This window comes from Camellia sinensis, chromosome 9 (assembly GCF_055761805.1).
Source record: "Camellia sinensis isolate YWXY chromosome 9, ASM5576180v1, whole genome shotgun sequence".
NCBI lineage: Eukaryota > Viridiplantae > Streptophyta > Magnoliopsida > Ericales > Theaceae > Camellia > Camellia sinensis.
Window position 1 is genome coordinate 86,366,307 of NC_138969.1, and position 26,542 is coordinate 86,392,848.

The following is a 26,542-nucleotide window of genomic DNA, read 5'->3' on the forward strand; positions in this document are numbered from 1 at the left end:
TTTGATGAAAATTTATTGAAAACAGTGTTTCAACGTTTCACCAAATTGATATTAAATGAAGAGAGTCTTACTTTTTTTTATTAAATCAATGAAGCGTTTAATCTTTCATCAAATCTTTCAGGTGGCTGTTAGTGGATGGTCAGATAGATGATCGGTCGGTCAATTGGGTGAACGATTGGGCAAACAACTGGATGGACAACCAGATTGGGAAAAATTTGAAGAAAATTTACACTAAGCCGGACGGCTATTTGAACATCTTCTCAGTCATCCGATTGTTTAATAAAAATTGAAAATTTAAAGTCAGAAAAATTTGATATCATAGGCAACTTTTATCCAAATCTTTACTGAAATTTGAGAAGGGAAAAAAAAGCTTTGAAAATGTTCCAACATCACCAATATATTTGCACAATCGATCGTTCTACGATATATGATTGGACAAAAAAATCTCACACATTAATTTGACCTATCATAATTCCACATAGAAACGAGATCTAATTGGCGTGAGTCACTTGCATGTGACATATTTTAGTGTAATGTTAAGAATTCTAAATGTTTTATTAATATCTTTACTAAATATCTCATATTCCAAATGTTTTATTAATGTTAGGGATTTTAAATGTTTATTAATATTTTTATTATATATTTTATATGGATACGAGACTCACATGAGATTTACTCATATAAAATATTTGATAAAAATATTGATAAAATATTTGAATTGTCTAGCATTTTGCCATATTTTGAGCTCGTTTGGAAAGAAAAAGTCTAGGACTTTTTCGCTATTTTAGCGACAAAAAATATAAAATAGATTTTTTAGTCCAATAAGGTAAAATATCACATTCAATTCATAATAATTGCATTTTTTTTCTTATAAAAATAAAAAAAATAAAAAACACATCCCAAATAAAACTTTTTAACCCCAAACAAAAATAACTAAGGTGCCGTTTGGTAACACTTACGTTTTCAATTTTCTGTTTATATTTACAAAAATTTAAAAAACTCAAATAAAAACTTATTTGGTAAATTTTTGATTGATAAATCAGTGGTCCCAGTTTATAAATTTGGCCAAAAAATGTAAACTCAAAAAATGTGTTTCCGTTTTTAGTTTTGAGTTTTTTTTTTTTTTTTTTTTACCACCTAACACTAGCCACCACCCACCACCATCTTCCGCCACCGTCTTCCGCCACCCACTCCCTACCACCACCTGCCACCATCACTCACCACCCACCTGCCACCACCACCCACCACTCGTCACCCACCTGTCACCCACTTGCCACCACCATCCACCACTCGCGACCACCACCACCACCACCACCACCACCACCAGCCACCACCTACCTACCATCCAGCCGCCACCATCCACTACCTGCCGCCCGTCACTACCATCCACCACCCGCCACTACCACTCACCACCCACTTGCCACCACTACCCGTTACCACCAGCCACCCACCACCACTACCAGTCACCACCTACCACCACCACCACCACCACTGACCACCCACCCGCCACCGCCACCACCACCTACCACCCACTCGCTACCACCCGCCACCGTCACCCACCCACTACCTACCCGCCACCATCCACCGCCACCCGCCATCCGGCACCCACTTGCCACCACCACCACCACCCACTCGCTACCACCCACCACCCGCCACCGTCACCCACTCACCCACCACCCGCCACTGTCACCCACTCACCCACCACCACCACCACTGGCCATCCGCCACCCACCTGCCACCACCACTTGCCACCACCACCCACCACCCACCACCACCACCACCACCACCACCACCCACTCGTTACCACCCACTACCCACCGCCGTCACCCACCCACCCACCATCACCACCCACCCACCATCTGCCACCCACTTGCCACTACCACCACTCACTTGCTTCCACCCACCCCCGTCACCCACCCACCGGCCACCCACCACCCACCGTCACCACTTTCTACTACTCTCTTCCGCCACCACTTACCGTTTCTCACTCTTTTTTATATTTTTAAACATTTTATCAATTAACAAATGTATTTGCAATTTATATTTTTTAAAAATAAATAAAAAACAATTTATAAAATTTTTATAAATATAAAATGAAAATGAAAATATTACAAAAAGACTCAAAAACAAACCAAAACGCTAACCACATTTATTTCTGATATGTTCTTCTCCGTCGACTTGGTTTGCACGACAGCTCAGCAAAATTTTGGAATCAATCATTTGCCATATTCTAATGTGCACACATTCAGGTGCTCTGTCTCGCTCTACGATACAGAGCAATCGGAACCGCCACGATCGAACACCAGATTACAGCTTTAGATATGTGAGAGAGAGACATGTATATACATATAAATATATAGATTGTAGAGAGAGAAAGAGGAGGTAGAGAGAAATATCTAGATCTCTCTTTTTTCTCCAAACTTGCTTCAGAAATGGCGGACGAACCTTCACTCACTCGCTGGTCCTTCCAGGTACCAATTCTAGGCCTTCTTTGTTTCATTCACCTGTTTGGTTGCTGAGAAAATTGTTATCTGAATTTTGAATTTCAAACTTTTCTCTAGTTGGCACTCGATAACTTTACTCTTCCACTTTCGATCATCTCTCTCTAGTTTTCATTTTTTTGTTTGGTTGATTAGGAAATGTGGCATAAGAAATTCAAACATTTGGAATCCTAGATTTAATCCTTGTTGTGCAAGTTCTCCATTTTTCAGAAAACGGAAGTACGTTAGTGTTCGAATTTCTGTTTGTTCTGTTTTCCTTTTGTTTTGTTTGCCACCTTGCTAGAGTTGGTTTGGGAATAGGCTATTTTCGTAACTGTTTGGCTAAAATATGAGGGAAAAAAATTAGTAAGTTTGGGAGGATTTTTTGATATGAAAAAATGGGAAAAAAAATAAATGGAATTCAAAATATTTGACTTTTTTTTATATATTTTTTCAGTATTTTTTGACTTTTTTGTTATTGTAGTATATTGCCAAACCAAGCCTTAGAATCCGAGTGAGAAACTAATTCGTGCTTGTTGCGATTTTATTATTGTGAATTTTGATGGAAGGATTGAATTGGTATTATGCATTCATGTAGAGTATTTTGTCTATATTTAGGATTTTAAGATGTTTTATGATGTTAAGTTTGGGAGAAAGAAAGCACCTGAGGAAACAGATGCAGCCGCGAATGGTGAAACTGCTCGAGTGGTATATAATGGGCATTCTTCCACTGTAGCATCTAATGGAAGTGTTAATGTGAAGAACAAACCTGAATTGGCCATATATGAACAGTATCGGAGTCAGGTACTGTACAGTTGATTAGCCTACTGCTGCTGGTAACTTGTATTTTTTTAATACTTGGAATGGAAAATTGATATATGTCATACTGTTTGATTTCAGGATAATGGGAGCTCGACACACTATAATGGGGTTTCGTCTGCCGGATTTGATGAAAAGCCGTACGGTTCCTTGATCTGCTCGAATTAGCTGGCTTCTTTGTAATGCTTCTGCAAGTGTTCCTTATAGACGTATATGTTTTGCTGCTTCTTCAATCTATTTCCTGCAATATAAAAGACCCTGTAATTTTTGAGTTAAAAGTTGCATTATTCGTGCTAGGAAAAAAAATTAGGCAAAGAGTACATTGTAACTACTATGTTCGACAGAATTGAAATTGCACTTGCTGAAATTACAGATCTACTGACTAAATCTCATGTTCCAATCATTGGTTCTGGTAGCAGTCAGCCTTAGTGACTCCTTTCGTAAACTTAACTCTTTTGGTGCCCTTCGCCAGTTTATTCCTTCATTGAGCAAAGCAGCAATGTGGAAGGACTGCCCCTTTTTTTGATTGCCTTAATTAATACTTCTTCCCAGTTAAAAAGAAACTCCTGTCCGGTTCTTTCTGTACAAGGTGCTAAATAGTGGCTTTGTTTTGGATGTTGGGTTTCTAATTAATTTCTGTCATGGATTATTGAAATCTATATATCTGCCTATTACAAATTTTTGCATTTTATATGTTTTTATAGGAAATTGAAATAATTTACTTTATGCCTCTCGGAGATATAATTATGCATACTTTCTTTGGTTTGATCCCTCATTTACGTAATATATACATATATATATATAGAACAAATGGAGCTTACGAATATTAAGAAAATATTTAGACAACTTTGCCTAGTTAGCACTGATTTCTTCTTCATTAAGCTCCATGCCTGCTAGATGTGCTGAGACAAACTCGGCTGTCGGTTTAGGAGATGTGATAGAGAACAGTGAGTGAGAGGATTAGGTATACTATAAGGTAAAGCAAGCTGTTTAAGCTTGGTTATCAGCATGGTGGAGGTTTAATTAAGATCACTCATGAAATGATTGAGCTGGTCAGATTCTATTTTGATCATATTTTAAAGTTTGTTAAAAACTTTTCTTTTCTTTTTTTTTCATAAATAAAAGTTTTATTACTGAAAGAGTATCAAGATGATACTAATGATTATATCGGAAAAATCAGAACAAAACCGAAACCTAAGCCCCAAAAATATCTATAAAATCTACAGAAGTAAACAAATCCAGAGATACAACTCCTGACACCCAGCTAAGCAAAATTATTAGAAATTGAGCCTTCATATGAACCACCATCTTGCCCACGCCTTGAAAAATATGCTGGTTACGCTCCATCCAAATTATCCACATCAAACACAGAGATGCTACAGTCCACGCCTTCCTATGCCTCTTCCCAACCCTACCTCTCTCCAACTATGAAGTACTTCCTGAATAGTCCCATGTTGCACCCAAACCTGATGACCAAACATAGAGAAAATTAGCACCCAAAGCTGATAAGCCATAGAGCAATGAAGAAGCAGATGAGGAACCAACTCTGCATCCTTTGCCACACATACAATACTACACCAATTTACCAAAATTTTCTGTCGCCAAATAAGAATATCAATCGCAAGAATTCTATCTAACGCTGTTGCCCACATAAAGAATGCTATCTTGGAAGAATCTTGTTCAGTTATTAACCTTAGCTTGGATATGACGAAAATTTGTAAACCAAGAATGGATAGAACTTCATTTGTATAATGTTATTCATGGAATTTAACTTAGAGAAACCGTTTAAAATGAAACTTAATGTGAAGCCTTAGCCAAAGAACATTGTTATAGTAGGATTCCTCTCTCTATGTTTGCGTGCCTGTATGCCATGTCTGTGCTACTCGTGGCTTTAAATTGTGGTTGCGACTAACGTTGTCGTTGCATTGTGGTTGTGATGTGAATGTATTTTTAATGGACATACTTGGTGGTACACAGATAATGAAATGGATACGCGACTTCATATTATAATAAGTCAGGAAATTTTGTGTAAAGAAATAAAATTTTTATGTTGTATTTACAATAAAACTGCCCTAACCTTAAGCTCCGACAAAGTAACATTTTTAATTACTCTTAGTGAATATTACTCAACATGTTAATGCAATTTAGCATGACTAGTGAATCCTTCCTATTGCTTTCTGAGTCACTTACAGTTGCTACTTCTTTCTCCCAGTAAAAGGAGGTAGGGGGGGGGGGGGGGTGTGAAGCACGTGACATGCAATTTTAAGTGATAAATTATTGAAATAACAAAATATAACCAAGAAAATATGTTCATGAAGTTGTGGATTAAAAAACATGTTCATGAAGTTAAAATCTGTTCTTACAGATGCTTACTTGTAAAGTTTGTGAACAATATTATTACTTTAGGATTTACAACATTTATTTTGATGTGATCTATTGCGAGTACTATATTATATACAAGTCTCAAAAACCAATAGAAAAAATTAAAAACTTCAATGTTTATATGTTTTATTTTTTCAATATTAGATGTTACCTGGAAAATGTGTCTGAATGTGTTTTAACTGCCGAAAGTAAATATAGTAGGCCTAAGAATATGTTTAATTTGAAAGTAAAATTCATACAAACCCTTTGGTAGAACTCACTTGAAAATCGATTTATAAACAAAGGGTGCCCAATAGCTTATATTCACATAGATAAACCAATTATTAATGGATGTAAGATTGTAACATACCACCATGCTACATAGTCGAAGTCCATGGTGGTCTAGTCTATTAACACTGACCTAATGGCAGGCCTTTTTTCTTTTGGCGGCTTCGCTCTACTGTTAGTGTTTAACATGATAGTACTGTGCCCAAATACAAAACTAATATGTCTTAATCTAGTCTATAGGTTGCATTCGATCCCATTCTGAATGTGGTGGCTTGCTCTGATACCAAATGATACAAGCCTTTCAATAAAACTCATCATCGAAAACTCGCATGCAAAGGAAACGGGCCCATGAGCTTATATCCACATGGCCAAACCCATTGTTAATTGATGTGGGATCGTAACACGAACAACCCCCTTTTATTTGGAAATCTAGGACAAAGTATGCTTCTTATCATTCACATGGCCATGCTTTGTAGTTGACGTCCATGGCATGACACTCCATCGACATTGACCTGATGGTAGGCCTTTTCTTTTGGCGGCTTCATTCTTCTATCAATTTCAACACAATAGTAATATGCCCAAATACAATGTTAATGTGTCATAATCCAATCTATAGGTTGCCCCTTCATAGCTCGAACCATAAAGACACAACCTAGTTGCTCCCATACTAAAATTGGTAGTGTTTGATCCCATACTAGCATAGGTTCCACCCCATATCATTCTGGACATGATGCCTGGCTTTGATACCAAATGATACAAACCCTTGGGTAAATTGGCATGCAAAAGGAGGGTTCTAAAGTGCTTTTATTCACATGGCCGAATCCATTGTCAACTGATGTGGGACTGTGGGACCGTAACACAAACGATCCCCCATTTATTTGGTAAACTGGGACAAAGTGTGGCTGCCTATCATCCGCAGGGGAGGTTGGGGTGTTTGTTGGCTGATGGTGTATAATAAAGCTCTGTCAGGGAAGTAATTCTAGAGGTTTGCTTTGGAGAACAATAAATTATGGGCATGGAGAAGAGTGGTGGAAGGCAGGGGCGACGCCACAGCATAGCTTGTGGTGTCACTTGAACCCCCTCAATAGAAGAAAAAATTTATTTTACTTTGCATATAATTTTTGTTTTAGAAATGTGTTATCATAACTGACCTCACTAAAAAAGTGACTTTGAACCCACAAATTTTTAGGCTTATTAATTATTTACAAATCAATTTCAACATATCACATTGTACCAAACACTATTAGAATAGAGGAAATTGAATGATTATTCTATCAAAATATTCATTACTATGTTTGGTTGACTAAATAATTAATGAAAATTACATTACAAATGGAATAATTATTCACTATTGTAAGGGGATGATCATTCCATAAGGAAGCTAAATGAATGATCATTACATTCCATTTTATCTCATTCCAATAAATCAAATAAAGCATTACAACTTATTCAAAGCATTTTAAGCATTAATATAAAACTCCATAATTTTAAAAGCTAACTTTTATGTTTTTGTCAAATGGGACATTGAACCTACATAAAAATTAATCTTGGCTTATTTTTTTCTTTAAAATATTTTATAATATAAAATACAATATATATTTTTTGTTTTCGTTAGATATTTTTTCCTTTCAATTGACACCACTGACTTAAATTCCTAGAGTCGCCATTGGTGGAAGGTTGTTTTAGAGTGATTAGGTTATTAGTCTGCTGACAACGCTGTTGGCTTTTAAGATATGGGGGAATACCATCATGAGGGTGTGGGATGACTGTGCTAAGAGAGTGCCATATAAGGTGGGGCATGGGAGAAGGGTAAAGTTTGGTTTGATTTGTGGTGAAACCATAAACTTCGTAAGGATTGCTCTTATATTTGTTTTGATTGGTTGTCGACCCTAATGTGGCTGTTGGGGAGTCTCTCTTGTTTGAAGATGGTGAATCGGTAAGAGAACTGGGAAGTTCAGTCCATCGTGGCTTTCTTTGGTTTTTGCTGTGACGCTAAGATTCTTTAGGGAGGCTAGGATAATCATGATTTTGGTTTGTTTCTTATACTAGGTTTATGAGATAGTGGGGCTTCCCATTGTCTTCTAACCGTGTTGTTTTTGTTTGAACAATTTATTTGGAGGCCATTTTGATTATTGACAACATTAGAAAGAGACGCAAGACATTATAGTGGTGTTGTAAGCAAGCAGGCAGGGGTTCTTTGGCCGTGGAACCTAATTTGCTCACTCTTTGATGTGTTTTGGGTGATGCCATCATTGGTGCCTACGTGTCAGGACCGAAACTTGCCCCTAGAGGTTTAGATTATGACCGGCTAGTAATCCCAGATTATTTGGCCTCAAAGACAAACCAAATAATTAAGAATAGTAAACTGGGCTTTGCGGAAGCAATAATGGAATATAACTTCGTCCATCAAGCGATGCAGACATGCAAAATTCGTAAGTATTAAAACCTTAAAACTTCATGCATACATTTATAGATACATAAGTAAATCACATCAAGTTATACTCTTTATACATAATATCCATTCAAAACAAGTTGCCAAATGACAAAAACAAAACAACATAAAATGAAAGGTTGACATGGCTTGGCTCCACTCGAGTCCAAGTATGCCCCATCACGGAGGCACTCCAGAAGCAGCTTCTTGATGCTTCATTTGCTTTCCTACATATATATAGGTGAAAGTGGTGAGTTAAAGCCCAACGAGTAATATCAATATAAAGAGGTTAAATGAATGATGTCTAGTGTAATACAAATCATATCTTATGAATTTCAAAACAAATCATAATTAGGTACTTATAATGTCAAAAGTTCATAAATCATAAATCATAACTCATATATGGTCATCCAATGGCACAAAGCAAAGAGCCCAAGGCATATATCAAAAGGACTATGAAGGTCAACAAAGGGACCACATGGGTCTAAACGAAGGGACCATCTAGGTTAAGCAAAGGGACCACTCGTCAACATCAGAGATCTCTGTAATCAAATAGAGAAGGGCCTTGGTATTATTTCCCCCAGGCAAGGGCCTTATCAAACAAAGGGCCGTGTTATTGTTTCTCCAGGCGAGGGTTTCGCCAAAGGATACCACAAATATATTTCAAATGAGACAATCATTCATTTAGTCAAAATAGAATTTCAAAATAACATTCTTGAGATAATTCAAAATACATTTGAACATATTTTTACAAAGATACTACTCACAGTGGGCTAGCATAGTTGTTAGGCCTCGAATGACCACCTACACAAAATACATAACAAAGATACACATTGAAGCACACGTACAAAACAAATATCGCATCTTAATTCAATTCTCTTACGTGTGTTTTTAGCTTATTCCATGATTAAGGATGTCTAAATGATTCTTTAGAATGCTTAAAAGGGTATAGAGATGCAAATATGCGCATATAAGTGTTTGCCAAAGATTGCTGAAAACAGGGTCTTTGCTCGAACGCATCTTTGGTCGCTCAAGTAGTGTGGCCTGACTGCAATAGTACTGGGAGGCGTTAAAGTAGAGGCTCGAGCCATCACTTGGTCGCTTGAGTCAAGTGCAATGCAAAGTCGAGTTCGCTTGAGCGCACACGTGGTCGCTCGAGCCAATTGCAAATGTCTGTAAACATACTGGAAGCATGCAAATTGCGCTTGAGCTACGGATACGTCGCTCAAGCGAACTGAGCGAATTCTGGCTTTTCCAGATTACAATTTGAAGTTAAAAAATGTGTCTCATGTTCAAAGCTTGCATGACTAATATGGACTTGAAGAAACTCTCTATAAAACATCAACTCATGGAAATTATGAACCATATTCTCAAATTCTCTTTCAATTCTCCAAACAAAGCTCAAAACTCAATGTTTTTGCCTTGCATGTAATGAATTGAACTTCTTTCCTTTCAAAACATAATTGAATGAAATGAGGAGTGTAAAAACATGAAGAATCCCTTAAGTTAGCATGTATATGTTAGAATAGGAAATAGTACTACTTATATTTTATTCTTATTTTATTTTATTTTCCCTTGATTGATGTTGACTGGTGTAATGGGCTGGCTCATAATGTATACCTTATGGCACTCCTGTAATTACTCATTATTATCAATATAAAAGGGGATGAGGTCTAACTCATTCCCTATCTTTCTCTCTTCTCTAAAACTTACATAGTATCAGAGCCACAAACCTAAATCCCTCCACCACACAGCCATCCATCAGCCACCCATTCAGTTTTGACAGGTGTAACGTCTGCCATCGAAGGGCCTCTTGGCCTAGTCGCTCGTTGCTAACGTCTGCCGGAGGCAATCCTAGCCTCATTGCTCACTGTCGCAAGCTGTCCAGCCTCGTTGGTCTCCTTTGACAGGCCTCCTGGCCTCATCGCTCCCTCCTGCCGGCTGTCCCAGCCTTGCCGAGTCATCCGATAGCCCTAGCTGACAGAGGGGTATCTCGACAGACCTAGTCGACTAGTCGACAACCCATGTTTTTGCTGTAGTGGTCGTAACGGTGCTGTAACAATCGTAACGGCTTGTTACGCACCATTACGTAACAGTTCCGAACTGCTTCTTTCGAAAAAACACAAAAAAAAAAAAACTTGCAAATGTGGGAAGATGGATAGAGAGAAAAGGGAAGATAAAGAGAGAAGATAGATGAGCAAGAGATAGAGAGAGATAGATAAGAGGGAAGATGAAGAACATGTTATTGATTTGTTGAAACTATAAGACCTATGTTATTCTATTTAGCTGCTATCACTTAACCATTTTGTTTGTGTGTGTCTATAATAATAATAATAATAATAATAATAATAATAATAATAATAATAATAATAATAAGGGGTTGTTTGGGATGATCCAAATAAGTGCACTTTTTGACTTTTTATGAAATATGGGTTGGGTTTGAAGTGATGTGTAAGAGAGATGATGTGACTTAAATAAGATGATGTGACTTAAATAAGATAGTGACTTTTTGACTTTTTGTCTTTTTCAAGACATGCCAAACTTGGCCTAAGTGTGGTCATTATCTATTTGGCTTGGTTAAAATATGTATATATATATATTTAGGCTCTTATTTATTTTCTTACTTTTGTCATTATTTATCTTATATATAATAGTTAGTGATTGATTTTTTGTATAATATAAAGTCATTAATTATTAAAATAAAATGTAAAAAACCCAGTTTATAGTGATTTAAAAATATGAAATATATTGGATCATACTTAAAAATTTACAAAAATTAATCAATATTTATTTTAAACCCAATAAATATGATCATGGAAAAAAAATATACGTATCGGTAAGTTTTTTTCAAATTGTGTGAAAAATAAAAATATTCATGGTTCCGGTTACCGCAACCGTTACGCCACGGCCTTTACACCCCATAACCTCAACCGCGCCACTGCCACCGTTACGGCGACCACAACCGCTTATCAGAACTTTGGATAGAACCAAGCATGTGGAGATTGATAGGCAGTTCATCAAGGAAAAGTTCACTAGCAGCACCATATATACTCCATTTGTGAAGACTGGAGACCAACTAACAGATGTTCTCACCAAGGGAATAGGAAGCAAACCATTTCATGGCATTCTCAACAAGCTGGGCATGCGAGATATCTTCGTACCAGCTTGAGGGGGAGTGTTAGAATAGGAAATAGTATTACTTAAATTTTATTCTTATTTGATTTTATTTTCCCTTGATTGATATTGACTGGTGTAATGGGCTGACCCATAATTTATACCTTGTGGCACTCTTGTAAGTACTTATTATTATCAATATAAAAAGGGATGAGGTCTAACTCATTCCCTATCTTTCTCTCTTCTCTAAAACTTACATTATAAACTCCATGCATGTATGAATTTTTAGAAAATCAAACTTAAAGATGATGAATTATGCATGTATGGTCCAATTTCAACTCAATCCTACAAGAATTCAAGTGATTCTAGCATCTTTTTCCAAATTTCGTGCAAATGATCCTACAAGCTACATGAATTCAACTTTTACATGGATTATGTACAAGAATTATGGGTGATAATCTTACCTAGAGCTTAAATTGAAGGTGTGTTAGCTAAATCTTCTCAATTCTTCTTCAATCTCTACAATTTCTCTTCTTCTCTCTGTCTAGAAGTTGGCTTCCCTCTCTGTTTACAATCTCAGCCACACTCTTCATAAAAATGAGCTCAAAGCATGTTTAAGGCATATATATATATAAGTAGATTAAGTTTATTAAGTGGGCTTAAGGTTAATTAATCTAACTTAAGCCTAATTAATCCTAATCATTTTTAATTGATTTATTCTAATTATTTTGATCCAAATCAAATTTTCATTAAATTTTCCATATGATCCTAAATATTTCAATTAGCCTATTGAACTAATCAATTTTGGTTTCTGAATCCGTTTGAGTTTTCAATTTCGAATTCTATGCCGGTACTCTAACAGATATTTCTTAAGCAAACAGTTAGACACAAATTAAACACATAATCTTGCAATTATGCTCAATAAAATAATATATAAAAATAAATATGTACATGAGGGTCGTCACACTAAGCTTCTTGCGTGTTGGAGTTCTTGTTTCCCAAAGATGTCAGAAAGGAAAAATTAGCAGACACGACTATGTGTCTTGTTAGCAGTTTGGAGAGAGCATGGTAGGATTTTTGAGGCTCCTCAGTTGCCTTTAAATAGTCTAAAAGGATCTTTGTTCCTTTCTCAAATTTTATTTATTTTTTGGTTAAGATAGGATTGTTCTTTGTCTATTTTGTCTTTTGCAAAGTTTATAGGTGGCTTGTATATGCCTGTGGATGTATGGCACACAGGCTTTGGCCTTTTGAGTGTAAAGGGTTCATCCCCTTTAGGCATTTTTGCTAATATAATTTTGCTTATAAGAGAAAATTGTAAGCAACCCCTCTTATTGGGTCTATAAAATACAAAGATTTAGATAAAAACGGTGACCTAATCTAAGCTTTGGGATGATATTGGTGTTCCAAACTTAGATGACAGATGAACTCTTGATTTCTAGATTTCATTCAAGTGAAAATTGTGGTTTAAAGGATTTGGAGAAAAATTGTGACAATGACTGCAAAGGATTGGGTGTAAGAAAAAAGGACTTCTCATTCATGTTCTGAGGAGGGGTTGTCACCTACTGTAGGAACTCATAGCCACCATTGTGTTACATTTGTGGGTTGTGTGAGTTGCCATGCATGCGATCGACTTTCTCACGGCAGTTGTGGCCTATAGAGGTTAAGTTGAATAGTGATGAATAATGTTGCTGCTATGTATTAGAATTTTTTGCAAAGCTTTTATTATTGGTAGTTGTTTCTTATTTAGTTATTTCTTGTTATATCCTTATAGGAGGAATGTCTGAGCATGCTCTGGCTGATACTGAGCCTCTTTAGTGTTATTTTAACAGAACTTTTGGATTGCGTAAACAAGATTTTTTGTTTATAACGTTTCTTAAGCTTTACTGTTATGAAGTGTCTTTCTGCTCACTCTGTAGATTAGGAAAAAATGAATGTGCATATTATGTTTATTAAGTGCTTGTTAAGATCTGTGAGGATGTAATGAGTTATAGAGAATGGCAAGTTTTAATAAAGTCAGATAGAAGTCCTTAATTTTGATTTACTATCACTTTGAGTAACTAGAATAAAAGACTATATGGTAAATAATACTTTACATTATACATTGTAGTGAGTTTGCTTATAGATGTACTTAGAAAATATGAAGAAGAAGAACTCCGAAAATATGAGGAAGAAGGAATATATTTCTGTTATATTCAAAACTTCTTATCTTACAAGACCAAATGACACTCCTTATATAGGAGATATTACAAACATCATCATAACCCATTATATGCCACTTACATATTATATATTACCACTATCTACCACTATCATATTATATACATGCCACTATCTACCACCAACACCACTATCATATTCTATGCATGCCACTATCTACAACCAACACCACTATCATATTCTATACATACCACTATCTACCACCAACACCACTATCATATTCTATACATGCCACTATCTACCACCAACACCACTATCATATTATATGCATGAACACAATTTCCAGCACTCCCCCTCAAGCTGGTTTGAAGATATCTTCCATAGCCAGCTTGCTAGTCAGCTTATCAAATTGCTTCTTGTGTAGTCCCTTCGTTAGCACATCAGCTAATTGTTCACCTGTTGGAAGGTAGGTCATACAGATTATGCCAGCATTGATTTTCTCCTTGATGAAATGTTTATCCACTTCTATATGTTTTGTGCGATCATGTAGAACTGGATTATGAGCTATAGATATAGCTGCTTTGTTGTCACAATAGACCTTCATAGGTGTCGGGTGAGAAAGCTTTAATTCTTCAAGAATTCTTTTAATCCACATTACTTCACAGATTCCATGGGCAACAGCTCTGAACTCTGCTTCTGCACTACTTCTAGCTACCACATTCTGTTTTTTACTCCGCCATGTAACTAGGTTCCCACCTACAAAGGAGCAGTATCCGGATGTTGATCTCCTGTCTGTAACACTTCCTGCCCAGTCTGCATCTGTGTATACTTCAACTTGAAGATGTCCATGTTTCTTGAATAGTAAGCCTCTCCCTGGAGTTCCTTTCAAATATCTTAAGATCTTATAAACGGCCTCAAAGTGCTCTGCCCCTGGTGAGTGCATGAACTGACTTACCATGCTGACTGCAAAGGCAATATCAGGCCGCGTATGAGACAAGTAAATCAATTTCCCTACAAGTCGCTGATATTGTTCTCTCTCTTTGACTTCTTCAGCCTTAGCAGCTTGTAACTTCAAGTTAGGCTCGATCGGAGTCTCCGCCATCTTACAACCAAGCATACCTGTTTCTCCAAGGAGATCAAGAACATATTTTCTCTGATTAACGAATATACCTTCCTTGGATCTTGCAAATTCCATTCCGAGGAAATACTTGAGGGCTCCCAGATCCTTAATGTGAAATTCTTTTGCGAGTTTCTCTTTGAGGGCTGCTAACTCTGCTTCATCATTACCAGTTAAAATGATGTCATCAACATAAACAATCAAAATTGCAATTTTACTGTTTTTTGAATGTTTATAAAATATTGTGTGATCTGCTTGACTCTGCGAGAAGCCACAACTGATAACTGCCTTCCCAAAGCGTTCAAACCACGCTCTTGGTGATTGTTTGAGTCCGTATAATGACTTGTTCAATCTGCATACTCTGTCACTTCCAAGTCTCTGCTCAAATCCCGGCGGTAGGCTCATGAACACCTCCTCTTCAAGATCACCATTGAGAAATGCATTTTTAATGTCAGAACTCGGGTGGACATTCGGGTCATTAGGATGGACGTTCGGGTCATTATTCCTCAGATGAAATCGCTTCCTAGTATAAACCTGAAGCTCAGGATTTAGATCATTTTGTAGTACTTCTCCCCCTAAACAAGAATCTTCTTGACTAGGCACCATAGAACTTGGTTCTCCTAAGTGATCATTATCAGACAGATGTGGTTTTTGTGTAGGATAAATGACATTGGGGAGCGGGATAGAAATATCCCAAAAACGGTCTTCTACTCCACTTGTCTCCCCCTGAAGAGAAGTGTTGGGGAAATAGGATTTTGTTTCCACAAATGACACATCCATACTCACATGAAATTTCTTGTTTTGAGGATCGAAGCACTTATTGTTAGCATATTATATTAAGTGATAGCATTTTGTATTCGCCGAAAGGCACACTAGGGTCTGTCTGTAATCACTGTAATCAGCACTCAGGGATAGCACTCAGGGATCATCTTGTAAATTGCATTTCTTGTAAACCCTAATCATCTTTTATAAATAGGGGGTGATATTCTATCATTCCCCAAGCTGGTTACCCAAGCTTCATGGTATCAGAGCAGAGCTCTAGGGTTAGGGTTCAAAACCGTACCTAGTTGGATCATCTGCTTCGTCGATCTTCAGCCATCGTCTTCATCAGCCGCTTCGTCTTCATCAGCCGATTGGATCATCTGCTTCGTCTTCGTTGATCTCCTGCTTCGCCGATCTCCTCAGGTCCTCAGCTCGTCTTCGTCTCCTCAGCTCTGTCGTCTCCGTCACTCGTCGCCCTCTTCGTCTCCGTCAGCTCTGTCGTCGTCGTCCCTCGTCGTCCTCACCGTGGTATACTCTCCAACTCTAGTCTATGTATAAATATATAGATATATATATATATAAATAGCCTGATATATATATATATATAAATAGCCTGATATATATATATTTATATATAAATATATGTATATATCCTGATATCTACATAAATTAATCAAAAAAAAAAAAAAAAAAAAAAAAAAAAAAAAATGGTTTCTTAATTTTGTTATATCTTTATAGTGGTCATTGTGCCTGTTATATCACTACCACCTTCCAGGTTTGTGATTACCCCTAGTTGTGTTGCGGGTTCGGTAGTATTGTATCCATGACAGACTCCACCAGTGTGTCTCCTTCTTCTCAAACATCAAAGAGTGAGAGTCCCATTCTACCTACTGCCATGATTGAGAATCCCAACCCTAGTCTGAAAATCACCACCTCTCTATTTAATGGTCAGAACTACCTAGCATGGTCCCAAAGTTTGACTATGTTTTTGAAGAGCAGAGGGAAGATGGGATATGTTGATGGCAGGATACAGGCCCCTAGTACCACTGACTCAAGTTATGAACAATGGGAGATTACCAACTCTTTAATTATGAGTTGGCTTATCCATTCGATGGTTCCAGAACTTGGTGAGGGCTACTTGTCTATGGAGACTGCCCAGGATGTTTGGGAGGCTGTGGCTGTTACCTATTCCCGCAAAGGGAATTTTTCACAGGCATTTGAGTTGCGCCGCTCTATTGAGAGCACACTTCAGGGGGAGCAAACTGTTCTTCAGTACTTCACTTTCCTCACCAACGGCTGGAAACGCCTTGATCACCTGGAAGACTATAAGCCCGTTTGCCCTACTGATTCTATCGGGTACAAGAAGTTCATCGCACGGGAACGGGTCTTTAAATTTTTGGCCGGCCTAAATGTGGAGTATGATCCAGTTAGGGGTCGGGTTCTGAGTATGGATACTCTTCCTTCACTTCAGGAGGCATTTTCCTATGTACAAAATGAGGAGAGTCGCCGGTCTGCTATGATGTCCCCTGTCTCTACTGACCGTTCCGCATTACTGTCTACTCCTCGAGATGGCCTCAGCCTGCCTCATCCGTCTGCTGCTAAGGAGTCTGTCTTTTGTGATTATTGCAAGAAGCCGCGGCATACTCGTGAGACGTGTTGGAAGCTTCATGGGACTCCCTCCGGGGGTCGCAGTGATAGGTCTGGTTCTCGAGGAGGTCGGTCAGGTCCATCTAGGGGACGTGGTTCCTATTCCCGGGCTCATCAGTCTAGTGCCGTTGATACCCTTGATACTACTTCTACTTCTGTTACCCAAGCTTCTGATACTGAGCTGGAGGATGCTTTGCGCCAATTGTTGGACCGCCGATCTTCTACTGCTCTCAGTACCGCTTCCTCGTCCTTTGCCCGCTCAGGTAACTTAGCATCTTCTCCTTGTGCTTTTCTGTGTCATACATCTTTGCCTTGGATTATTGATTCTGGTGCCTCAGATCATATGTCTGGCTCCGCTGATCTTTTCTCTGTCTATAAGCCCTCTTCAGGTCAGGACAAAGTTAGGATTGCCGATGGAACTGTTTCTTCCATTTCTGGCAAAGGTTTAGTCCAAGTCACTCCTACCATACATCTATCTTCTGTTCTCCATGTCCCCAAGTTTTCTGTTAATCTATTATCCTTAAGTCGTCTTACCCAGGATTTGAATTGTCGTGTGACGTTTTTTCCTGATCATTGTCTTTTTCAGGACCTTGTCACGGGGAGGACGATTGGCAGTGGTAGTGCAGCAAATGGTCTCTACTTCCTAGATCAACCGGACAAACTTGCTTATTCTTCCACCACGTCTTCTACTACCCCCGCTGATGTATGGCTATGGCATCGGCGTCTTGGGCATCCCTCCTTTCATTTACTTAAGCATTTATTTCCTTCTAGTTTCGCAAATCATCATGTGTCTGACTTTCTTTGTGAGTCTTGTCAACTTGGAAAACAACATAGAGCTTCTTTTGCTCCCAGTTTGAATAAAAGTTTTGTTCCTTTTTCATTAATACATTCTGATGTTTGGGGTCCCTCTCGTGTTCTGTCTGTGAAAGGTCATCGCTGGTTTGTTACATTTATTGATGATTTTTCTCGTGCTACTTGGGTGTATCTCATGAAAGATAAAAGTGAGGTTTTCTCTGTGTTTCGCACTTTTCATAAGATGATTTGTACTCAGTTTGGGGCCACTATCAAAATCTTTCGTTCTGATAATGGCGGGGAATACATCGATTCTGGGTTAGGACAATATTTCTCTACTCATGGCATTATCCATCAGACCTCTTGCCCAAATACCCCTCAACAGAATGGGGTGGCCGAACGCAAAAATCGGCATCTTCTTGACATGGCTCGGTGCATGTGTTTTTTTATGCATGTGCCTCGACCCTATTGGGGCGACGCTGTTCTCACCGCTGCCCATCTTATTAATCGTCTCCCTACCCAGGTCTTGGCCAAACAGGCTCCGCTTCACGTCCTCCTCGGTTCTCAGTCCTTGTTTTCTATTCCTCCTAAAATATTTGGTTGTGTCTGTTTTGTCCACAATCACTCTCCCTCTCGAGGTAAGTTGGACCCTCGCTCCCTCAAGTGTGTTTTCCTTGGTTACTCTCCTACTCAAAAGGGGTATAAATGTTACCACCCTTCGTCTCGTAAGTGGTTTGTGTCCATGGATGTCACTTTCTTTGAATCCCAGTCCTATTTCTTGTCCTCTCCGGTGTCACCGTCCTCATTTCCGGGGGAGCCTTGGTGTGAAGTGAGTCCTGTGCCTCCTATGGTGGAACCAGTTGTTCTTGCACCACCCTCTACTACTGTGCTTCCTATGGTGGAACCAGTTGTTCTTGAACCCCCCTCTTCTACTAGGACTATAGAACCCACTGTCACCAAGAATACGGACGGGCATGTTTATGTCCGGGACATAGACAGAAAACAAGTTAACTGGATACACGGGACCGTTTCTGCTACCCCACTGCCATCGCCTGCTTCTGATGAGAGTCGAGGTAATTTTGAATCTCTCGAGTCCATTGATCTTGATGTTCCTATTGCCAAGAGGAAGGGTGTGAGATCTTGTACTCAACATCCTATCTCACAGTTTGTATCATACTCTCATTTGTCATCCTCATATAGAGCGTTTGTGTCCAATATTTCCTCTGTTAGCATTCCTAACCATTTTCAGGATGCTCTTGCTACCTCTGAATGGAAACTAGCCATGATTGAGGAAATGAAAGCACTTAGGAAGAATGGCACTTGGGAATTAACTGAGTTACCTCCGGGCAAACGACCTGTGGGATGTAAATGGGTATATACTGTGAAACACAAAGCAGATGGGTCTATTGAGCGTTACAAGGCAAGACTTGTGGCAAAAGGGTTTACTCAGACATATGGCATTGATTATCAGGAGACCTTCGCACCCGTGGCTAAAATGAATTCAGTCAGAATACTTCTCTCTCTAGCAGCTAATCTAGATTGGCCGCTTTATCAGTTTGATGTCAAGAATGCTTTTCTCCATGGTGACCTCGAAGAAGAAGTATATATGGACATTCCTCCGGGTTTTGAGGATCATCAAACAGAAGGCAAAGTATGCAAACTTCGGAAGTCATTATATGGTCTCAAACAGTCTCCAAGGGCTTGGTTTGAGAGATTCACTCAGGCTATGATTAAATATGGCTTCAAACAAAGTCAGGCAGATCACACATTGTTTGTGAAACATTCCTCACACGGTAAGACTACAGCACTTATTGTTTATGTAGATGACATAGTTCTTACAGGCAATGATAGTGGGGAAATACCTCTGTTGAAGAAATATTTAGCTAAAGAGTTTGAAATCAAAGACTTGGGCAGCTTGAAGTATTTTCTGGGCATTGAAGTTGCTCGCTCTAAGGATGGGATATTTATTTCACAGAGAAAATATGTGCTTGACCTGTTGAAGGAAACTGGGATGCTTGGTTGCAAGGCATGTGCCACCCCCCTGGAACCCAATCAGAAATTAGGGGATAATGAAGGAGGAGAAGTTGTGGATAAGGGGAGCTATCAACGATTAGTGGGAAAGCTCATTTACCTCTCTCACTCCCGTCCTGATATTGCTGTTGCTGTCAGTATAGTTAGTCAGTTTATGCATGCTCCTCATCAGATTCACCTTGAGGCTGTCATGAGAATCTTGAGGTATTTGAAGTCTGCTCCTGGTAAGGGTCTGTATTTTTCAAAGTATGATCATCTTCGTGTAGAAGCCTATACAGATGCTGACTGGGCTGGGTCAGTAACTGATAGGAGATCAACTTCAGGGTATTGCACTTTTGTTGGCGGCAACCTAGTTACTTGGAGGAGTAAGAAACAGAATGTGGTTGCCAGGTCAAGCGCAGAAGCTGAGTTTAGAGCTATGGCACAAGGTGTGTGTGAACTTTTGTGGATCAAATTATTGTTGCATGATCTAGGTATTGATCAGACGGACTCCATGCGGTTATACTGTGACAATAAGGCCGCCATCAACATCGCTCACAATCCAGTTCAACATGACAGGACAAAACATGTTGAGATTGATCGCCACTTCATTAAGGAGAAACTCACTAGTGGTATCATTTGTACTCCCTTTGTCCAGTCAGGTGAACAACTTGCTGACATTCTCACCAAGGGAATTGGGAATAAACCATTTCATGACATCGTAGGCAAGCTGGGCATGATAGATATCTTCGCACCAGCTTGAGGGGGAGTGTTAGCATATTATATTAAGTGATAGCATTTTGTATTCGCCGAAAGGCACACTAGGGTCTGTCTGTAATCACTGTAATCAGCACTCAGGGATAGCACTCAGGGATCATCTTGTAAATTGCATTTCTTGTAAACCCTAATCATCTTTTATAAATAGGGGGTGATATTCTATCATTCCCCAAGCTGGTTACCCAAGCTTCACTTATACCCCTTTTTGTTTGAGGAATAACCCAAAAAAACACATTTTATAGCACGGGGGTCAAGTTTTGAACGAAATTGACTAGGAACATGAACATAGGCAGTACATCCAAAAACTTTGGCGGGTAAATCAGAAAACAACCTCGTGTCAGGAAAAAAAGTTTTGAGACAATCAAAAGGTGTTTTGTATGTTAACACCTTTGTAGGCATCCTGTTTATCAAATAAGAGGCTGTTAAAATTGCTTCACCCCATAAATATTTAGGAACATGCATGTAAAACATTATAGCACGTGCTACTTCAAGTAGATGTTTATTTTTTCGTTCTGCAATGCCATTTTGTTGAGGGGTATCCCGACATGTAGATTGATGAAAAATCCCATTTTTTTCCAAAAACTCACCCAACTGCTCATTGAAATATTCTGTTCCATTATCAGAATGTAAAATACCAATTTTGGTTTGAAATTGGTTTTCAATCATATTGTAAAAATTTGTGAATAAATTTTTCACGTCAGATTTTTTATTCATCAAATAAATCCAACATAAGCGGGTATGGTCATCAATAAATGTAACAAACCATCTTTTACCAGAAAGAGTAGTGATTTTAGAAGGGCCCCAAACATCACTATGAATCAAATAAAAAGGTTTTGAAGCCTGGTAAGGTTTTGGCAAATAAGTAGAGCGATGAAATTTTGCAAAAATGCAACTTTCACAATGAAAAGAAGAACAATCAATCCCTTTAAATAATTCTGGAAATAAATGTTTCAGATAAAGAAAACTAGGATGTCCTAGCCTATAGTGCCATAGCATTATTTTTTCTCGAACAGAGATTGAACTGGTACTATTAAAGCTCTGAGCTTTTTTATTACTAACAGGTACTTCATCAAAGTAGTAAAGACCTTCAAGCATCCTAGCACGCCCAATCATCATCCCCGAGTTCTGGTCCTGAAATTCACAATGGGATTCAAAAAATGTAACACGACAATTAGAATCCTTAGATAGTTTACTGACAGACAAAAGGTTACAGGCTAAGTTGGGGACGTGAAGAACAGCATTGAGATTAATTTTCTCAGTTAGTTTAATAAATCCTTTTCCTGCAATAGGTGAAAAACTACCATCGGCTATTCTGATTTTGTCATGACCAGAACAAGGGAAATAGGTACTAAATAAATGGGAAAAACTAGTCATGTGATCGGAGGCACCGGAATCTATGATCCACGGAGAGAAGTTTAGGCAAGAGAAGGCTTTAGGATTTCTACCTGTTTGTGCCAACAAAACACTAGGAGTACCGGTTGAGGAGTTGGATTTTATCAGCTTTAAGAGTTGATCAATCTGCTCTTTGTTGAAGGGACCTGAATCGGCTTCATTAGCGGTAGGAAAGCCACGATTCTTCTCTCCTTGTTTGCTGCTTTTCCAGTTGACAGGTTTGCCATGAATCTTCCAACACGTTTCGCGTGTATGGCGAGGCTTGTTGCAAAAATCACACCAGACCCGTGGCTTATCATCAAACCTGCGCTGGTAATTTGCAGCCTTGTTGGCCGCAGCATCGCTAATGAATGCAGAAATTTCAATTGATTCACCATTACCTTTTTTCTTAAGCATGACGCTCCTTCGGCTCTCTTCCCTTCTGACTTCGGCAAATACTTCGCCAATGGATGGGAGAGGAGGTCTGCCAATAATTCTTCCTCGCACTTCATCGAACTCAATGTTGAGGCCGGCAAGAAACTTGTAAATACGGCTGTCTTCCACAGTTTTCTTGTGGTGGTTGCAGTCGTCAACCGATTTCCATTCGTATGTGTTGAAGATGTCAAGATCCTGCCACAACCTTTTCAACGAATTGAAATATTTGGTGACAGAATCATCTCCTTGACGAATCTCTCCCAACTTCAAAGTTAATTCGAAAACTTGAGATTGATTTCCTAAGTCAGAATACATCTGACTAACATTATCCCACAATTCTTGTGCAGTAGTATAGCACATGTAATTAGAGCTTATATCCTCCTCCATGGAATTGACCAACCATGTCATAACCATGGAGTTTTCAGCGTCCCAATTGTCGAACAGCGGATCATTAACAGCAGGAGCCTTCTTGTCACCAGTGATGTAACCGATCTTTCCTTGCCCACGGATATACATCCGGACAGATTGTGACCAGCGGAGAAAATTATCACCATTTAGGCGGATGGTGGTGATTTGGACAGAGTGAGAGTTGGACGTTTTCACCGGAATGGCAGCGGCAGGGGTTGAAGTGGTTCCGGACGTGACTTCCGACATGTCTATGACGGTTTTAGGGCTGCTGTGTTTTTTGTTGCTCTGATACCAACTTAGAAAATATGAAGAAGAAGAACTCCGAAAATATGAGGAAGAAGGAATATATTTCTGTTATATTCAAAACTTCTTATCTTACAAGACCAAATGACACTCCTTATATAGGAGATATTACAAACATCATCATAACCCATTATATGCCACTTACATATTATATATTACCACTATCTACCACTATCATATTATATACATGCCACTATCTACCACCAACACCACTATCATATTCTATGCATGCCACTATCTACAACCAACACCACTATCATATTCTATACATACCACTATCTACCACCAACACCACTATCATATTCTATACATGCCACTATCTACCACCAACACCACTATCATATTATATGCATGAACACAATTTCCAGCAGATGTCAACTGGCAAATGAAGAAAACAATCACTTTGATTAACTAGAATAAAAGATTATATGGTAAATAATACCTTACATTATCCATTGCAGTGACGTTGTTGCCTATAGATGTCAACTGGCAAATGAAGAAAACAAATACATTCATTAAAATGCTAAATGGAGTAGCATAGTAGAGCAGCAAACAAGTCAGTAATGTCCATGGTTTTAAATAATGGTATCAGGATTTGTATTTGTATCGATGATACAATCATATATTAACCAATATTGGACAGGATCGGCCAATATGCCAATGAATAACAATATCAGAAGTCCAAAATCCCGATATGTAATACTCCGAAAATATGAGGAAGAAGAACTCCGAAAATATGAGGAAGAAGGAATATATTTCTGTTATATTCAAAACTTCTTATTTTACAAGACCAAATGACACTCCTTATATAGGAGATATTACAAACATCATTATAACCCATTATATGCCACTTACATATTATATATTACCACTATCTACCACTATCATATTATATACATGTCACTATCTACCACCAACACCACTATCATATTCTATACATGCCACTATCTACCACCAACACCACTATCATATTCTATACATGCCAAAACTTCTTATTTTACAAGACCAAATGACACTCCTTATATAGGAGATATTACAAACATCATTATAACCCATTATATGCCACTTACATATTATATATTACCACTATCTACCACTATCATATTATATACATGTCACTATCTACCACCAACACCACTATCATATTCTATACATGCCACTATCTACCACCAACACCACTATCATATTCTATACATGCCACTATCTAATTATATGCATTAACACAAATTTCCAACAGTAATGGGTGACACAATATGAAACATTCGATATTCAAAGCCCTGGTAATGTCAATAAGTGAAATTTTTTATTTATTTAATATATTAGTGTTTAATTTTCAAATTTTTACTCAGCAGTCTTGGGATCCTTAATCTTATTGGTATGGATAAATGATTCAATTGAGTTTAGAGTAGACTTAACTGTATGCTTACTAGCTAATGAGAGAATATGAAATGCTATGCTCATTTGTTCAAGTTGTGATTAACTGCAGGAGCATTGTCTTCTATGGGAATCTGCTGATATTTGATTTTCTTTTTTCAGGCAGAAAAATCTGCTTCCTGCTTTTGAATCTGCAGAAATGCATACATTAGCAGAGAGTTTAAGTAGGTAAATTTCTAACACTTGGGAGTTGGCCGTCTGCCTTGGTTTATGAAGAAGACTGGAAGCATTGTAAGTATTCATGTTCATGTATTCTGTTTTCTATGCAGGGATATTATTCGGGGAAATCCAGATGTGAAGTGGGAAAGCATAAAAGGATTAGAGAATGCTAAACAGCTACTTAAAGAAGCAGTTGTCATGCCAATAAAATATCCCAAGTAGGTCTTGTTAGTGAACACCTAAACACTGGTAAAAAAATATTTATTTATTTTTAATAGTAATGCAAAAATTGGTTTAATCGTTTTGTTGGTTAAGATCCAACCAACAATTAAGGTATAAACCAAAATTAAATGTTAATATATTAAATAACTTATAAACAAAAGCTAAATTTTAAAATCATGCTAAACATAAGAAAAAAGGGGCCAGGGAAACTAACTTCATCTCACAAAACAATCATAGCGTCACTGATAAGTCTGAAGTTCCTTTCTTTCCATTACACAAAACAATTTACCTTTTAAAATGAAGTTTTTTAGGTGGTGTTTGGTGCATAGAAGCATTATGACCAATGATAATTTTGAAAAAGAGGAGACCTAATCACTTTCTTTGTTCTCAATGGTGCATCATGTGTAGGAGATATGAGGAATCAATGAATCATGTATTTCTACATTGCCCAGTGGCTTTCAGTTTATGGCTTTGTCTTTCTTGTTTGAGTGACTCTGACTCACTATGTGTGGCTTCAGATGCTCGTTTGCATACACTCTTAATTGATTTTTGGGATTTTGGTGGCAATAAGAAAGCCAAAACTTTGTGGCATTGTGTTGTCTGTGCTATCTTTTGGACTATTTGGTTAGAAAGAAATGGATGGATATTTGAAGACAGGGGGCGGAGGTTGATGCATTATGGGACAAATCATGTCATTTGGCTTCGTTCTGGGCATATGTTTCTCCTCCATTTAAAAGGGTCCCAATTTTTTTGATTTCTACAGATTGGGGAGCAGTTTGTTAGTCTTAGTTTTCTTTCTTTGACATGTTTAATAGTGACTTTCTTTTCCTTTTGCCGTATAAGAGGATTCCTTGTCCTCACTTCTCTTTTACTTGATTAATATAATCATTGTTATTGCTGTTGAAAAAAAAAAAAAATTCATCTTTGTATAGAAGAAAATACGGCTTCAGTATATACTAAGCACCTCTACAATACAACAAATATTAAGAAGGAAAAATTTGGTATGTGCTTTGTATGCCTGGTATGCATTTAGAAGTAACCATGCAAAGTACCAGTACTTGGTACGGGTATGATATGTTTGTTGAAGTACCTATGCTTCATAGGTTTCGAAGAAGTGAAGTGGTAGCATCTGAATCGATATAGGATACACCTTTGAAGTATTTACTTTATTGGTCAAGCTCATTTTTGTTTTTGTGCTAGGTACTTCACTGGTCTTCTATCACCATGGAAAGGTATTCTACTCTTTGGCCCTCCTGGAACGGGAAAGGTATGTGGTCTTGGTCTTTTCTTGGTTGCTTGTTTGCATTTAAAAAATGCTTGGCTTTCGCTAATTTTCTTATCTCTTGTTCTTTATTGGGATTTGCTTTCCTGGGTGCCTTATAAAGTAAACAAATTTGGTTGGTCCTTTACAGGATTGTTTGTCATATTGTTGTTGTAGTTGTTCTCCAGATGTTT

General features: G+C 38.1%; 1 protein-coding gene across 18 annotated transcripts in view; it reads left to right on the plus strand.

Annotated features, from left to right (window-relative positions):
- Nucleotides 1–2,112: 2,112 nt before the first annotated feature.
- LOC114293858 (uncharacterized) overlaps nucleotides 2,113–26,542 on the plus strand; it is a 72,318-nt gene continuing 47,888 nt past the window's right edge. For 7 of the 18 annotated variants that reach the window (XR_014340058.1, XR_014340060.1, XR_014340059.1 and 4 more), the window contains exons 1-6: nucleotides 2,113–2,471; nucleotides 3,099–3,284; nucleotides 3,381–3,439; nucleotides 24,809–24,874; nucleotides 24,976–25,083; nucleotides 26,288–26,354. Coding sequence is in view for 15 of the 18 variants with exons in the window: in XM_082887203.1 (XP_082743329.1) it covers nucleotides 2,433–2,471; nucleotides 3,099–3,284; nucleotides 3,381–3,439; nucleotides 24,809–24,874; nucleotides 24,976–25,083; nucleotides 26,288–26,354 (525 nt within the window). In the remaining 3 variants the exon portion in view is untranslated. Of the gene's footprint in view, nucleotides 2,472–3,098; nucleotides 3,285–3,380; nucleotides 3,889–24,808; nucleotides 24,875–24,975; nucleotides 25,084–26,287; nucleotides 26,355–26,542 lie in introns of all 18 variants that reach the window. The other 11 variants (XM_082887205.1, XM_082887209.1, XM_082887206.1 and 8 more) reach the window with 6 other exon arrangements.